General features: G+C 36.6%; 3 protein-coding genes across 4 annotated transcripts; all 3 read right to left on the bottom strand.

Moving 5' to 3' along the window:
• Positions 1-358: 358 nt before the first annotated feature.
• On the bottom strand, positions 359-3,078 carry LOC127807280 (pentatricopeptide repeat-containing protein At1g43980, mitochondrial). The gene is made up of 2 exons (XM_052344993.1): positions 1,768-3,078; positions 359-1,581 (listed from the first exon to the last, which is right to left on the bottom strand). The coding sequence occupies exons 1-2, from the start codon at positions 2,882-2,884 to the stop codon at positions 872-874; spliced, it is 1,827 nt and encodes a 608-aa protein (XP_052200953.1). The 5' UTR covers positions 2,885-3,078; the 3' UTR covers positions 359-871.
• A 1,222-nt stretch (positions 3,079-4,300) lies between these two features.
• LOC127808830 (putative pentatricopeptide repeat-containing protein At1g77010, mitochondrial) lies at positions 4,301-7,078 on the bottom strand. 2 transcript variants are annotated; one of them, XM_052347479.1, is made up of 2 exons: positions 4,603-7,078; positions 4,301-4,510 (listed from the first exon to the last, which is right to left on the bottom strand). In XM_052347479.1, exon 1 carries the CDS (start codon positions 7,066-7,068, stop codon positions 5,023-5,025), a length of 2,046 nt encoding a protein of 681 aa, XP_052203439.1. In that variant the 5' UTR covers positions 7,069-7,078; the 3' UTR covers positions 4,301-4,510; positions 4,603-5,022. The 2 variants fall into 2 exon arrangements, with proteins under 2 accessions (XP_052203439.1, XP_052203440.1); XM_052347480.1 differs by having other exon boundaries at positions 4,301-4,504.
• Positions 7,079-8,658: 1,580 nt separating this feature from the next.
• LOC127808829 (pentatricopeptide repeat-containing protein At3g26540) lies at positions 8,659-10,882 on the bottom strand. The gene has a single exon (XM_052347478.1). It carries the CDS (start codon positions 10,743-10,745, stop codon positions 8,661-8,663), a length of 2,085 nt encoding a protein of 694 aa, XP_052203438.1. The 5' UTR covers positions 10,746-10,882; the 3' UTR covers positions 8,659-8,660.
• Positions 10,883-15,121: the final 4,239 nt, after the last annotated feature.

The following is a 15,121-nucleotide window of genomic DNA, read 5'->3' as shown; positions in this document are numbered from 1 at the left end:
ATTGACCGCAATATCTTAAGATAAAGAAAGTCATATTAACGTAGATAATGAGTACACAAAAATATGTTTGGATGATAATGATATAGTTGTATTTCTTAGAAATATTTCTAGTTTAAGTCCAAGATTTCACTATATATGTATCAATTATATACTGATTTTCCTTTTTAGTCCTTCAAAATATGAAATCTCTCACCTTAAGGACCTCTTCCTGCCGGCCCCACATATAAGGAGAGGAGATTAATCACGAAACTCAACGACCAAGAATCAAACATGAGACCCTTCACTAACTATATAATAACTACAGTCCAAACAACCCCAAGACGTGTTCGCCCCAATCACTGGCCTATGCCCGCGGGCCTCCTTCTTAGTTCTTGTTAATGACATATGAAGGATATTGCCAACTGTACTCAAATTGATTTATAAATGAAAATTATGTGAACATATACAGCACTTCTTCCAATAATTAAAGTATATATGCTCCCAGAAACTGTTACCACTAAAATCTCAAGCCATCGCCAAAAGAAGTTTCACGTTCATTCTTGAAACTGCTTCCTACTAGTTGCAGCAAACTGAAAGCAATTACCAGGCCAGTAGTATTGATTATCAACCAAAATATTCAGTTGCAGGTGGATTTCAATTACCATCTACTTTCTGTCATTCCAAACGCAGTGGATGGTAACCAATGATCTGAACTCTATCAAAATTTTGGATTCCTATGTACACAAATGAATATTTAAAGCAGGTCAATTGCGTCAGTTGAAATTTATCCTGGCCTCTGTTTCATCAAATTGACTTGAAACTTTGGACAGTCTCAACTGTAGTTTCAAATTCAATTTTTACTGCTAAAGTGCAAGTCAAGTAACTTTCCACTTTACGCTTGTTCTCCCCAGGCACTCACATTATGATAGAGGTCAGAGTCAGAAGCTTCAATATCCATCTCCCACATAAGTAATCCAAGTATCAAATAAATGTCTTTCTGTTCATAATGAAATATATTGTTTGCCCTAAAGGCAAAAATGTGCTTTCTAATGCCAATCCAACTGCATCCAATCACCTTACTGACACTGTTATCTTCCATCAACTTCCTGATCCGAACCATGCTTTCCCATCTGCCCCTCATCTCATATTCTCGAACCAATACCAGATAGGGGAAAGATGCATGTGGTTTATACTCTAACAATCTCTCAGCTACTCTTTCAGTAAGTTTCAAGTCTCTGTCAGCTCCATAAGCGCGAAGAATTGATTCCCAAATTGAAGGACTGGGTTCATGAGGCATAGCCTCTATAATGTCCACAGCTTCTTTCAGCTTACCAGCTCGAATCATCATTTCCATAACACAAAGATAATGTTCATGTCTGGGCATGATGCCATATGCCTTCTCCATTGATGAAAATATACGCATCCCTTCATCAACAAAAAGCCCATAGCTGCAAGCCAATAGAACCCCAGCTAATGTTATTCTATCTGGTGGTAAGCCTTCCTCCAGCATGTCCTTGAAGATCTCTAAGGCTTCAGCTACTCTTCCATTTTCAGTGAAACCAAAAATCATGGTGTTCCAAGATATCAGATCTTTGACATCAACTGCAATGAAAATTTTCATCGCATTGTCAATTATCCCAAACTTAGCATACATTTCAACAAGTGAACTCGCAACCACAAGATCAGATTCCATGCCCAATTTAACAACCAAAGAGTGGATTTGACTCCCCTGCTCAGCTGGAAGAAGGGAAGAAGCAGAGCTCGTAATACTGCTGAGTGTGAACTCACTTGGCCTGAGGTTGTCCCTCAATGTAAGGACAAAAAGTTGCAAAGCATCCTCCCCAAACCCGTGCCTGGCATAGCTGGAAATCATGGAGTTACAAACAACAGAATCCCATGTAACCAATTCTTCAAAGAGCATGATTGAGTCCTCTAATCTGTTGCATTTCGAAAAGAGGTCAATAGCAGCACTTGAAACAATGGTGTTAGAAAGAAATCCCTTCTTGAAACAGAAAGCAAGAATTTGCTTACCCTTTTCAAGATCCTGCAAGACGGTACAGACAGCAATCACTGTTGACATTGTAAACTCATCAGGTACATACCCAGAAGATATCATCAAACAGAACTGATTTAATGCCAGTTGTCCATATCCCAATTTGCAACAGCTCGATATCAAAGAGTTCCAAGAGATGACATCTATCTCCTCCATTGTTAAAAACACACCAAAGGCATAATCCATTAGACCAATTGTTGCATACATGTCGATCAAGGAATTTCCCACCACCACATTCAATAAATTCACACCTCTCCTCATCATGTTCCCGTGAATCTGCTTGGCATGATTAGCACTCTTAAGAGAGGACGCCAGAATAGAGAATGTGAACTCATTTGGCATCATACCAACGTTTTGCATTCCCACAAAAAGCTCCAACACACGACCAGAAAACCCATTGGAAGAGTAACCCGACATCATCGAATTCCATGTCACGACATCTTGCTCGGGCATTCTTTCAAACAAGTTGAGCGCAGTTTCGAGGTCACCACATCTCACAAGAACCCTCAAGCAAATGTTCCAAGATATGATATTCTTGTTACGTATGTCATTAAATGCCTGCAAAGCATCGTTTGCAGAACCAAGTTTGGAATACAGATCGATGCAACGATTACCCAGGAATGTATGGCTATTGAACCCCACTTTTATCAGCTGAGCATGGATCAGTTTGGCAAAATCCAAGCTTTTTGACGAGAAACAGTGGTCTATGAGGTCAGCGTAAAAGGAAAGTGAACCAGTGTGAAGTCCCCGGGCTCTCTTGAGAAATCGGAACATGCAAGTGCTACAATAAATACCATGAAAGCTAAAAACTTTTTTCACTACCATAAGGCTTTCGGGTAAGCCCAAAAGCATATCTTGAGATCCAGAAATGTGGTTTTTCTCTTCTCGTCTCCTTCGGTCACCGCCATCTCTCTCTGCAGCGCAACGAAGCTTTTGTGAAAAACTATAATCAAAAGATCAAACGTGGTTTTCCTCGGCGTTTTTCTCTTCCTCGGTGCTGCTGAGAAACAGCCCCGACTGTCCGGTACATTCGTTTTTCTTCTCTCATTTTTTCTAACCCAATTGGAATCATTTCAATTTCAGATTTTTAATAATTTTAACGGAATTAAAATTTTAAATTTTTTCACTGTACAAAGCCCTTAAAAGTTATTGGCAAATCAAATTCGGAACAGAATTTTGAAGAGTTGGTCATTAAATTTTAAAATGGGACAAATAAATAGGGTTGTAAATAAGTCGAGTTACTTGTGAGCTACTCCAGACTCAACTCAAGAAAAGTTTATTCGAATTCGTTTTTCAAAGCTCGTTTAATAAATGAGCCAAATCTGAGTTAGGCAAAACTCTACTTGATATAACTCGTGAGCTGCTTAATTATAAGTTCGTGAGTTAACTAGTATAAAAATTTATGAATAATTTAATATATATATTTTGAATTTTTCATATATTTATTTAGAATATTTACAAAAACATATATTTTAAGTAATTTTATTAAAAAATATGTATAAAAAAGTTATAATACTTCATGAATTTATATAATTATATACTAAATATTAAAATTCTTGAATAAATTTATCGTTAGTTTAATTTATTATTTACTTTATTAAATAAAATTTAAACTCAATAAGGCTCGTGAACTTAATACAAGCCATAAGATATTTGACTCGATTATAAATAAACAGACTCGTTTATAAATGAGTCAAACTTGAGATTCCAAAGCTTAGCTCGGCTCAATTCAATTATAGCCCTACAAATAAATCATTAAAATTTTATAAATAAAGTTGCTATCAACCATTAGGATGGAACACTACTTTTGAGTTGATACATTTTTTATTATAATTAATTCTCAATTACAAAAATTAAATAAAAAATTTAAGAAGAATACCCTAAAATTGTTTATAGTTTGTTCAACTTTAGATCAATAAGATGATTATAGAACATTCAATATTGATAATATTTGTAAGCTTGTAATAGAAATTTATCCTAAGGAGTAAGGACTTCTCTAAACAAAAGAAGTTACATTGAAAATTTAAATTAGAACATTTTGGGCTTGATATTTGCTGACGTACTACATTGCCAAATGTGTCAACAATTTCTAGAATATGAGAGTTGATGATTATGCAAAGTTTAATAATTTATATGCTTCTTTATAAATAGATTCATCTTGTATTGACTTTTTCTATTTAAAAATAAATACTATTGACCATGCATTTTTTGCCATGAAAATTATGAAATCAAACTTCGAAATAAGATAGAAGACGAGTATTTGGAGAGTTAAAAGATCACTTATGTTGAGAAACAAATTGCACAAACCTTTGAAGAGTTTAATAATAAATTTAATAATTTATTACCTAAAAAATATGTCACTACCATGTACAACTAATATTTCTATAATTATAAATCATTATATAAACTTAACCAACAGATATAAATAAGGTATATCAGACAGCTTTCTTGCCTTCATTGACATCCTCTTTTCTGTTCCTTCACAAAAACAAGAGTTATTTGAGTTCATGCAGTGCAATTATCCGCAATATACTGTAGTCTTTGAATGAAGCATAATTGACCTTTCATACCAGTCGAATGAAGAGATGAAGAATGTGACATCTTCGAAGTGTTATCCATATATATATATATATATATGCTCAATGAAGTCGACGATGCATGGCTTCACAGCTTACCGGTCTTGGAAGAACTCTTACTTCTAGAGCACACTTGGACAAAAGGATTGACAATGCAAGGATTGGTGACGTCCATTGTACTGGGTAATTGGGGAGGAGCGAAGAGCAGTTTGCTCGAGTAACTATTGACTCGTATACTCGAGCTGCTGAAGCAATTTGTCGATGTTCTTTTCAGTTCTGATTTCTGACAATGTCGTGGTACTAGCATGGAATACATCAAACTCGAACTCAAACTCAGACTCGAACTCCTTCTAGATTGAAACCGCAGCTGAAGAGAGCATACCTTCTTGCAATTGCAAATATGTAATGTCTGTCTCAGCACTTAGCCCAACTACTACCAGGGTTCTTCTGTAGTTTCCTATCCCTCATTAACTCTCTAATTTGTGCTGATCTTTCCCAGTCGCCAGAAGTCGCGAATATGTTTGATAGCTGCACGTAAGCATCTGAATTCTGGGGATCAAGATCTGTAATTTGCTCCACCACTTTCTCAGCAAGATTCTTGTTCCCATGAGCTACACATCCCCTCAAGACTGACGACCAGACGCTCGCATCAACCTCAAATGGCATCTCTTTGATGAGATTCATTGCTTCTTCAAGAAAACCTGCCCTTGCAAAAAGATCAACCATACAAGAATAGTGCTCGATCCCAGGATCAACGTGATAGTGACTTTTCATTGCATGAAACCATTTTCTTCCCTCTTCAACCAGTCCACAATGATCACAGGCAGACAAAACGGCCGTAAATGTAATGCCTGTGGGAACAACTCCAGCAGACCTCATTTCATTGAATAGATTCAATGCTTCAGTTCCATGGCCATTTGTAGCATAACCCATCAACATAGAGTTCCATGAAACTTCATCGGACTTTATCATTTGGTCAAACAGTTTACGTCCATTTTCAACAAAACCACACTTACAATACAGATCCACCAGGGAGGTAGAAACAATTTGATCGAGTTCCAGGCCAATGACAGTAGCTCTAGCAAAAACTTGTTCCCCAAGTTCAAGTGAAGAGATGCCAGCACAGGCACTGATAACACTAGCCAGGCTAAATTTGTCCATGCACAAGCCCATCCTGTTCATATCGCAGAAAAGATCTAATGCTTCAATTGAATAACCATTTTGACTTAAACCAACAACCATCGAATTCCACGAGATCAAGCTTTTAGTTTGCATTGTGTCAAAGATTTGTCTGGCATCTTCAATTCTTCCACAAATAGAATAAACAGTGATCATAGAATTCATCAAAATGGTGTCATGTCTTTTGAGCTCTCTAAATAATTTGCAAGCATCACTTGGACTTCCGCACTTGGCATATGCGTCAATGAGAGCACTAGCAATTATAAGGTCATCGAGAATTCCAAACTTACAGATATGCGCATGCATTTGTTGGCAGTTTACAAGCATACACAAAACATTGCAGGCACTCAAAACACTGGCAAAAGTAGAGAAGTCCTCTTGAATTCCAACCTTTCGCATCCTTTTGAAGAGATCTAATGCTTTATCCACTTTTACATTAGCAATGTATCCTGCGATCATGGTGTTCCATAACACCACGCATGGATCAATTTTAATATCGAAAATCTTTCTTGCTTCTTCCATTCTACCACAATTTGCATACCCCGAGATCAATGCTGATAGGGAGAAGTCATCTGGATCTTGTATCATACTCAAAACCCGAGTTGCACCATCCATATCACCAGACTTCCCATACAAGTTGATAAGAGAAGTTGCCAAGATAGAATCGAACTCCACTTCATCAACAATGATTCGAGCATGGATTTGCTTCCCATATTCAAGAGCTGCCAAATCAGTACAAGCACCAATAACCGTCGCCAGCACAAATGCATCTCGACGTGATTCTTGACAAGGATCGGACTCCAATTCTCTAAACAGCCTCACAGCCTCTCGTGGATGACCATAGCTCGCATACCCATGAATCAGTGAGTTCCAAGCAACCCCATTCTTTCTCGGCATCTCATTGAACAGCCTCCGAGCAACATTTAATTCGCCCACTTTTGCAGAACCCGTAACTACCAAATTCCACGAAAAACAGTTCTTTTCGGGCATCAAACCAAACAACTCCAGAGCCTTTTGCAAGCTTCCTGATTTCATGTGGCATTCAATCACAGTGTTCCAAGTGAAACAGTTTCGTTCATTCATTTCCTCGAACACCTTCTGTGCATCTTCTATGTGGCCGCACCTCACATACATCTGCAAGAGGCGGTTCGCGATGGTGACAGCAGAACCGAGCGCGCCCCTTTTCAGGAAAAAGGGGTGGAGCTGTCGCCCTTGCCGAATCGAGCTTTGGGTGTTGAAAGATTGCAGGAGACGAGCGTAAGAATGCAAATCAACGTCCATTTCGTGAACCCAATGGTAGATTCTTCGCTGAAGATTAGTTAAAGGCTACAGATTTGGCGGCAACGGCGATGGGCCTATAAGTTGTAACTGCTGTGAACCGGAAATATGGCAGCCAGAACCGGCTGGAGGTTGATCTATTAGCATTTCAATTAAACTGCTCGTACCAAATTTTATGGGTTGAGTCGGGAGTTGGATAATCCCATGAACTGCTCACTGATCATAGATTAGTGAATCAAATCAAACTTCCCTTTTAAAGAATTTTTAAGTTTTCAACCAACATCTGAAATTGAAAATTTTTATAATCTTCCTAATGAAATAAATTTTGTGCATAAAATATTTTAATGGAACCTTACCAAAACCTCTTGTTCAAGAAAACAACAATAGGATCATTATTTCTAGAATTTTTTTCTTAAGTGAAGGCATAAAAGCAAACTTACGACAATGTTTTTAAAGCGATAGAACATTAAAAAAGTGTGTTTTATCCCTAAGACAGCTATCCAACCTCATATCCTACCATAAACCTTTATTGACACGTGTCATTAGTGTCTCCTTCTGTTAAAACTCATGAATTTAACACCATGAGACTACTTAAATGCTAATAAAGTTAAAAGTCAAACTCGCAATTTCAAACTCATAAGGTGATATCACCTTTCTAAACCTTAGTACCATGAAAATACTAGTAAGGTGGTCCAGAAGGCTTGAAGAGTGGGATCAGCGTCAATTGCCAAGATGGGCGCTCGTGTTGAACACCATAAACATTATTATTTGTTTATATATTGATTTGTTGATAAATATGATTAGCATTCTGTAGTGAGTATTTGAGCTAGTTATGTCCCAGTTACCTGTGATGTGATGGTGACGGATCATGTCTCTTCATTCTGCTTAGCTATATCAACTTCAGCCGCAAAGTAAAACATCTTTCTTTGGTAAATAAGATTATTGGGAGAGAAAAATTTGTGTGGTAAAAGGCTGAATAGAGATCAGACAAGCACATAAGTTAGGCCCCAAACTTCCACTTGAAAGCTATATTGATTTGTTGATAAATATGATTAGCATTCTGTAGTGAGTATTTGAGCTAGTTATGTCCCAGTTACCTGTGATGTGATGGGGATGGATCATGTCTCTTTATTCTGCTTAGCTATATCAACTTCAGCCGCAAAGTAAAACATCTTTCTTTGGTAAATAAGATTATTGGGAGAGAAAAATTTGTGTGGTAAAAGGCTGAATAGAGATCAGCCAAGCACATAAGGTAGGCCCCAAACTTCCACTTGAAAGCTATTTCTTTCTGGGAGTCCACGACACCCCTTGAAAGCTATTTCTTTTGGAAACACTAGGTAAATTTGTTGAAGATGTCCAAACCATCTGATCCATGGAGTCCCATTCCCTGTAATTCGACGCCGGTCTAGAAGTTATCGATTTTCCTCTTGCATCCTGAAGATAGTTTACTCCAAGAACTGCAGAAATCAAGCCCAACAGAACGGTCTCCAGGTTTGCGAAGACAAAGGCTAATTTTAGTCTCTGTCAACCTGCAAATGGAATAGTCATCAAGTTTCTAGTCCACCTCTATCCATGAATTCGAACTGGAATGGAACTCAAGGATTCAGTTTATTTAGTTGATCAGCGGCCCATTCTCCCAACTTCAAGTGCTTGTGTTCTCTACAAGCATCGAAGACTCTTGTCAACATTGGAGCAGTAGGATCAAATGGCATCGTCTTGACAAAATCCTCAAGCTCATCCATGAATCCATACCTACCATAGAGTTCTATCATGCACTCATAATGCTCCAGCCGTGGAATTATACCATATTTTGTGCTGATTGAATTAAAATACTGCCTACCCGCCTCAACACACCCATCAAAAATACAGGCTAGCAAGATACCTTGAAACGTGACATGGTCTGGGTTGATACCTTCTTTCTCCATCAACCCAAACAGTTCAAGTACATCTTGACCCCTTTTATTGTGACAACATCCTAAAATGATGGAGTTCCAAAGAATTACATCTCGTGGTACTGCCTCTTTGAAAACCTTGAGAGCATAGTCAAGACTACGACATTTAGAGTACATGTCAACCAGAGCTCCCCGAATAACAAGATCCATGTCATAACCATTTCTAATCATGAAACCATGGATTTGTCGCCCTTGTTCAAGGGCAAAAATATTTGCACAAGCAGCTAAAAGGGTCCCAAAAGTAAATTTATTAGGCATTGTCTCCCCTTGCATCTCCCTGAACACCTCCATTGCTTCATTACTCAACCCATGACGAGCATATGTAGTCAACAGAGTATTCCAAGAAACTTTATCCCGCCAATGGCTCATTTCACAGAACCAAACACTAGCACTTCTTAAGTTCCCACATTTCCCATACATGGAAAGAAGGGCATTGCCAACAAAAAGATTGTAATGGAAACCATGTCTGTAAATAAATCCATGAACTTGTTTCCCCAATTCAACATCGGAAAGGCCAGCACAAACGTTTAGGATTAATCCAAGAGTGACATAATCAATGTCCTCAGATTCCTTCATCATGAGAAAAATAAAGTCCAATGCCTCTTCCCATTGAGAGAAACGTGTGTAACCCGTCAACATCGCATTCCATGTGATCACACTCTGTTCTTTCATCTCGTTAAATAACTTCCTTGCCTCTTGAGTTCTCCCAGTCTTAGCAAACCCTGAAACCATTGTAGTACAATTAATCAAACTCTTGGAATCGGACAGGCCAAATATTCTATAAGCACTCTCCAAATCTTCACATGAGAAATACATATGTAGAAGAGAGCTTAAAACTATCTCATTCTCTTCAGCATTAATCTTGATTGCAACTCCATGAATTTGGATCCCCTCCTTTATTGCAGAAATTCTAGAACAAGCAATAAGGGAAGCAGACACGGTGAAACATAATGGCTTAGCATTAACCCTCATCATCTCAAAAAACATCAACACTGCCTCTCTTTCTCGACCTGCGTCAAGATACCGCCGGACAATCACATTCCAAGATACAGCATTGGGATACTGAATCTGATCGAACACTCTCCTGGCATCACTCATAGCCTGGCATTTCCCGTATACATCAACTAAAGAACTCTCCAAAATGACATTCCCAGAAAAGCCACGTTTCACAATAAGACCGTGAATTTGCCTCGACAAAACAAGAGCCAAAATGGCAGCACACGACCCCAGCACGCTAGCAAATGTAATCTCATTGGCAGAAATTCCCGACCTGTTCATGCGCAGGAACAAATCTAACGCTCGCACAGCACAACCACACTGAGAATACGCCGCGATCATCGCATTCCAGGAACCGCCATCTCTCTGAGGCATTTCATCAAATAGTTCCCGCGCATCTTCCAAACACCCGCATTTCCCGTAAGTTTCAATTGCTCTGTTCAGCATAAAAATGGGCGGCCTCTCCGACGACGAGACCAAGTGAGATTCGACCTTCCGAGCCTCGACAATGGCCCGCTTGGCGGCGCAAAGCTTGAAGAGACGGGAGTACAGAGAGAAAGGGAAGGGTACCAGGGAATTGAAGAGGACGGACACTGCTTCCCGGAGATGGCCGGCGTTCAGGTGGTCGGCGATCGATCTGGTTAGGGCTTTGGTGTTGGTGGGTTGAGTCTTGGGCTTGTGGGTGTTTCTATGGAGGAGACGATTCAGTACAGAAGCTGCCGTAACGCCCATGTATCGGGAACACCATGAGAAATTTCAAACAACCGTTGTCGATCGAGAAATAGGCCGTTTAGCCGTACTGCCGTAGGTTCCTTTCTCGTGGGGGTGCAAACGAGCCAAGGCTTAGCTCGATAAATTTTATTAGAGACTTAAAAGCTCGAACTCGAGGTCAAATCAAGTATGGAAGTTTAGCTCGAGCTCGATTAGTATAACCTAAGCTCAAGCTCAGCTCAGGTTCGACTCGTCAATCAAGCTCAATTTGACTGATTCTGATAGCTGAGCTCAAGCTCAAATTTATCAAAATTTTATTTAAAAAAATCTAATAAATTGATGTATAATAAAAATCAATATCAGTTTGATAATCAACAAATATACCTAAATGAACCTAATCTGATAATCAATAAATATAATATCGACATGATAATTTAGTAATAATAATTTTATAAATTATAATAAATATAATATCATTTATTGTATAAAAAGATAATCAAATTATTTATCTAGTTATTTTTAAAATATAAACATAACCAAAATTATAACACAACAAAGATATTCTCAACTTTAAATTAGTTGCTCCAAATATTAACCTACAATTTGAAATTGTAATATTAATCAATAATCATAATTATATATCAAATCACATATATCAACCTATAAAATACCAACACATCCAAAGTTTCCAAACATCACATACATTATTTTGTTTCATGTGATAGAAGAATTAACTATTTGGTTATTCAATTAATGTTATTCTATCATATATTCAAATAAGACAAGTATATAATAGATTAATCACTTAAATATTTAAGTTTTACTTAATTAAAAAAAATTAATAAAGTATAATATTTATTAGTTGTTACTCAAGTACACATTTCCTTACTTGATTAAAATAATAATTATTCTATTAAATTCATATATTAGTTGATTAATTTTTAAGTCACAACAAATCTTTTTATCAACACATTCTTATTATGATATTATTATAATAAAGTAAAGTTTGATAATTTTATGTTAAATATATTTTTATAAAATTATAAATAATTTTATTAATGCATTAGTAAATAAAAATATTTACGAGCTAACTCGTGAGCCTTTACTCGAGCCAACTTAGAAGCCTATAAGTGAGTTAGCTCGCGAGCCACTATTCAAGATAGCTCACGAACCTATAATTAAGTCAGTTCTTGAACCTCTATTCAAGTCAACTCACGAGCTAACGAGCCGAACTTTACTAAACTCAAGCTTAGGTCGTTTACAAATCGAGCTTCAAAGTTAGGTTCAAACTCGTCTCGTTTACTTTAACGAACAAACTTTTATCGAGTCAAGCCTAAATAACTCGGCTTATTTGTGCCTTTACTTTCTTGTACGACTGATTTGGACAATTTTGTCCCATAAATGGCCACTCAACATAACACAAACAGCCTCTCCATATTAATTTTATCATTATTTAATGATTTTATTACGTTGCCCGCGTGTGGACAAAATGAGAAGGCGCGTGGCCTCACGAGAGGTGTGGGACCTACACATCCACCTCATGCAAGCCACATCAAACAACATAAGAGTTGCTCAACGCGAACAACGTACGAGGCCATATTATTTAATAGGCTAAAGACACATGCAGCCTCCTTAACTTTCACCATTTAATCAATTGGCACCTTGAACTTGATGGGGGACTTATTGACCCTTTCAAGTTTTAATTTGGGGCCCTCTAGACACCTCAAAATTGAAAATTCTCTCTGCTATAATACCCCATATTTTCGTGAAATTGTCACGTATTTTAAATGAGTTTAAAATACCGAAAAATATGTTTGAAATGGCAACGAGTGACCAAATCAGTTGCAGGGAGTGCCCTAGATCTTAGATACTTGAGGATAAAGGTATATTTTTGACGAGCATCTCGAGGCGAGATTTATGACGCTGAAAGAAATTAAATCAGAGACGATTTTGATGTTGTACCCTTGTGTTTAGTTTTGATGATGAAAAATAATACCTTGTTTTATCCCTAAGTCATGAGTCAAGTCTATGGTTTTCAACAAAAATCAATTTCAAATGCTTTGTTAAAATGAAAACCAAAAAGATTTATCATTTTCTATATTAGTTGGAGATTTGCAAAGTCAAGTATTTAGTCTTAAAAGAATCTCCTAAAATGATTTTCAAATTAGCTTTGAAGTCGTTGGTCAACATAGAGCTAAAATTGTTCTGAGGCAACAGACCATCTTTAACATATATGTGTTTGATGAAAATCCAATCTTAAGTATGAAAAATCATTTATGTTAATCTCATACTTCAAAATAACCTTTCATATTTTGAAACGTGTATAAAAGGTTTTGGCTTGAAACTTAATCGTATGAAAAATCCTTTAGTTCATGCATCATATCTTGAAACTCATTTTGATAACGTTTCAATAGTTTTTCTAAGTCTAGAAGACTAGCACCTTATAAGGAGACATATATGAAAATGTTTCCTTTTTAGAAAACTAACTCCCGATAATTCAATAGCTAACATTCATTAGTGATAAAATGATTTTTAACGAATTTTTCAAAAAATAGAAAGTGTATATCTTGGAGGTGATAAAATCGCAAAATCCTAAGTTCCTACTAAAATCCAAATTCTACTTTTTTATTCTTATGGATTTTGATTTTTTAGATATTTTTATTGAATCCAAATTCTACTTTCTTATTTACATTTATGTATTAAAGTAAATGGAAGGTAAAATATAAATTAAACAAAATGAGGACATTTACTTATGTATTAAAGTAAATGTAAATATGTTGTAATGTTTTCAAAATTCATTCTGTTGAAAATCTTCCTTATCTGTCGACTGTGTGCTTCAATCTGTCGACTATGCATAAGGATAGTCGACTATGCTTGTTCAGTCTGTCGACTATATCTTGCATCTGTCGACTATTTTTGCATCTGTCGACTATTGTCAAAGGATAGTCGACTATGCTATTTCATCTGTCGACTATGTTTGTACATGATATTCAAAATTTTCTTTGTAATTTTTGATCTATCGACTATGTAAAAGGATCTGTCGACTATGAGAAGTTTTTGTTAAAAAATAGTCGACTATGCTTTCTCATCTGTCGACTATGCCTAGTTTTATTTGAAGAAATAGTCGACTAACCTATTTAATCTGTCGACTATATGTTTCACAGAAACTTACAACGGCTAGTTTTTCAATCTCTAACGGCTAGTTTCTCATTCTCCAACGGTCACAAACGGCTTCATTTCTCTTCAATCTTGTGGGAAGCTTATATATACATATCAAGGAGATCAAGAGAAGGCTAATGAACGGAAATGAATTAATTTGAGCTTACTGTTACTCTCGTTTGTATTTACAGTGATTGTGCTTCAATTTTTTCTCTCTTCAAGGCTTTGATTTTAACTTGTATTAATTCATTCAAGCCTTATTTTTATTGTGAGAGAACTTGTAACTAAGAGTGCCAATTCTTAGCATCTTGTTTACATTTGTGTCACTCTTATTTTCCTAGCTTCGTGCTATAAGACTTGCTCGTTAAAGCAAGTGGCTGTAATTCCTAACTAGGTGTTAGAGGGCTTGCTTGTATAAGTAAGAGGTTGTAATTCATAGTCTTGGACTAGAGAACCTACTTGGTTTAAGTAGAGGTTTTAGTGGATGGTTTGAAAAATCCTTAGTGAAGAGCTAAGGTAGTGGATTAGGCTTGGTTAAGCCGAACCACTATAAATCCTTGTGTTTTCTTATGCTTGTGTTCTTTGATACATTTATCTTTCCAAGCATTTCATTATTCCTCACTCGGTTCTCATATTTATCTTTGTTCATTTGTCATTTTTATGGTTTATGCTTTAAAACTCTAAAACCTCAATCTGTATCAAAAAGTTTTCCTTTTTAAGTTCTATCAATTAAGTTTTTAAAATAACCAATTCACCCCCCTCTTGGTGTGTGCCATAGCACCTACTGTTCTAACAGATTTTTCGGTTAAGGTAAGTTGTAGCCTAAAATAGCCGAATGATGGTTAGGGGCTTCGGGAGATCGTACATATCGAGTAATTTTGAGTTATTAATTTTGAGATTTTAAGTATCTCGATAAATTTGATGTTTGAAGGTGTAATTGCAATTAGAGAATTATCCAAACGAAATAAGGATAAAATTAAGAGCTTATGTGGTAAAATATTAAAGTTGAGGACTTGAAATAAGGGCCAAAGTGTTATTTAAAAAAAGTTTTGGGTTTTAGCTTGGATTTCAAAAGTTAAATTCATTCTATCTTTGGATTTCAAAATCCATTCAATTATAGGTTTGAGTATTTGGAGTCCATGACTAAGATTGTGACAAGTGGCATAATGTGATTAGTTGAAGAAATCTATAAATAGGCACCATGGGTTGTTCTCAAATCATTCCAAGCAAGCTTGAGA

Source organism: Diospyros lotus, chromosome 8 (genome assembly GCF_014633365.1).
Source record: "Diospyros lotus cultivar Yz01 chromosome 8, ASM1463336v1, whole genome shotgun sequence".
NCBI lineage: Eukaryota > Viridiplantae > Streptophyta > Magnoliopsida > Ericales > Ebenaceae > Diospyros > Diospyros lotus.
The sequence above is the reverse complement of the archived record's forward strand: the minus strand, read 5'-3'. Positions and strand labels throughout refer to the sequence as shown.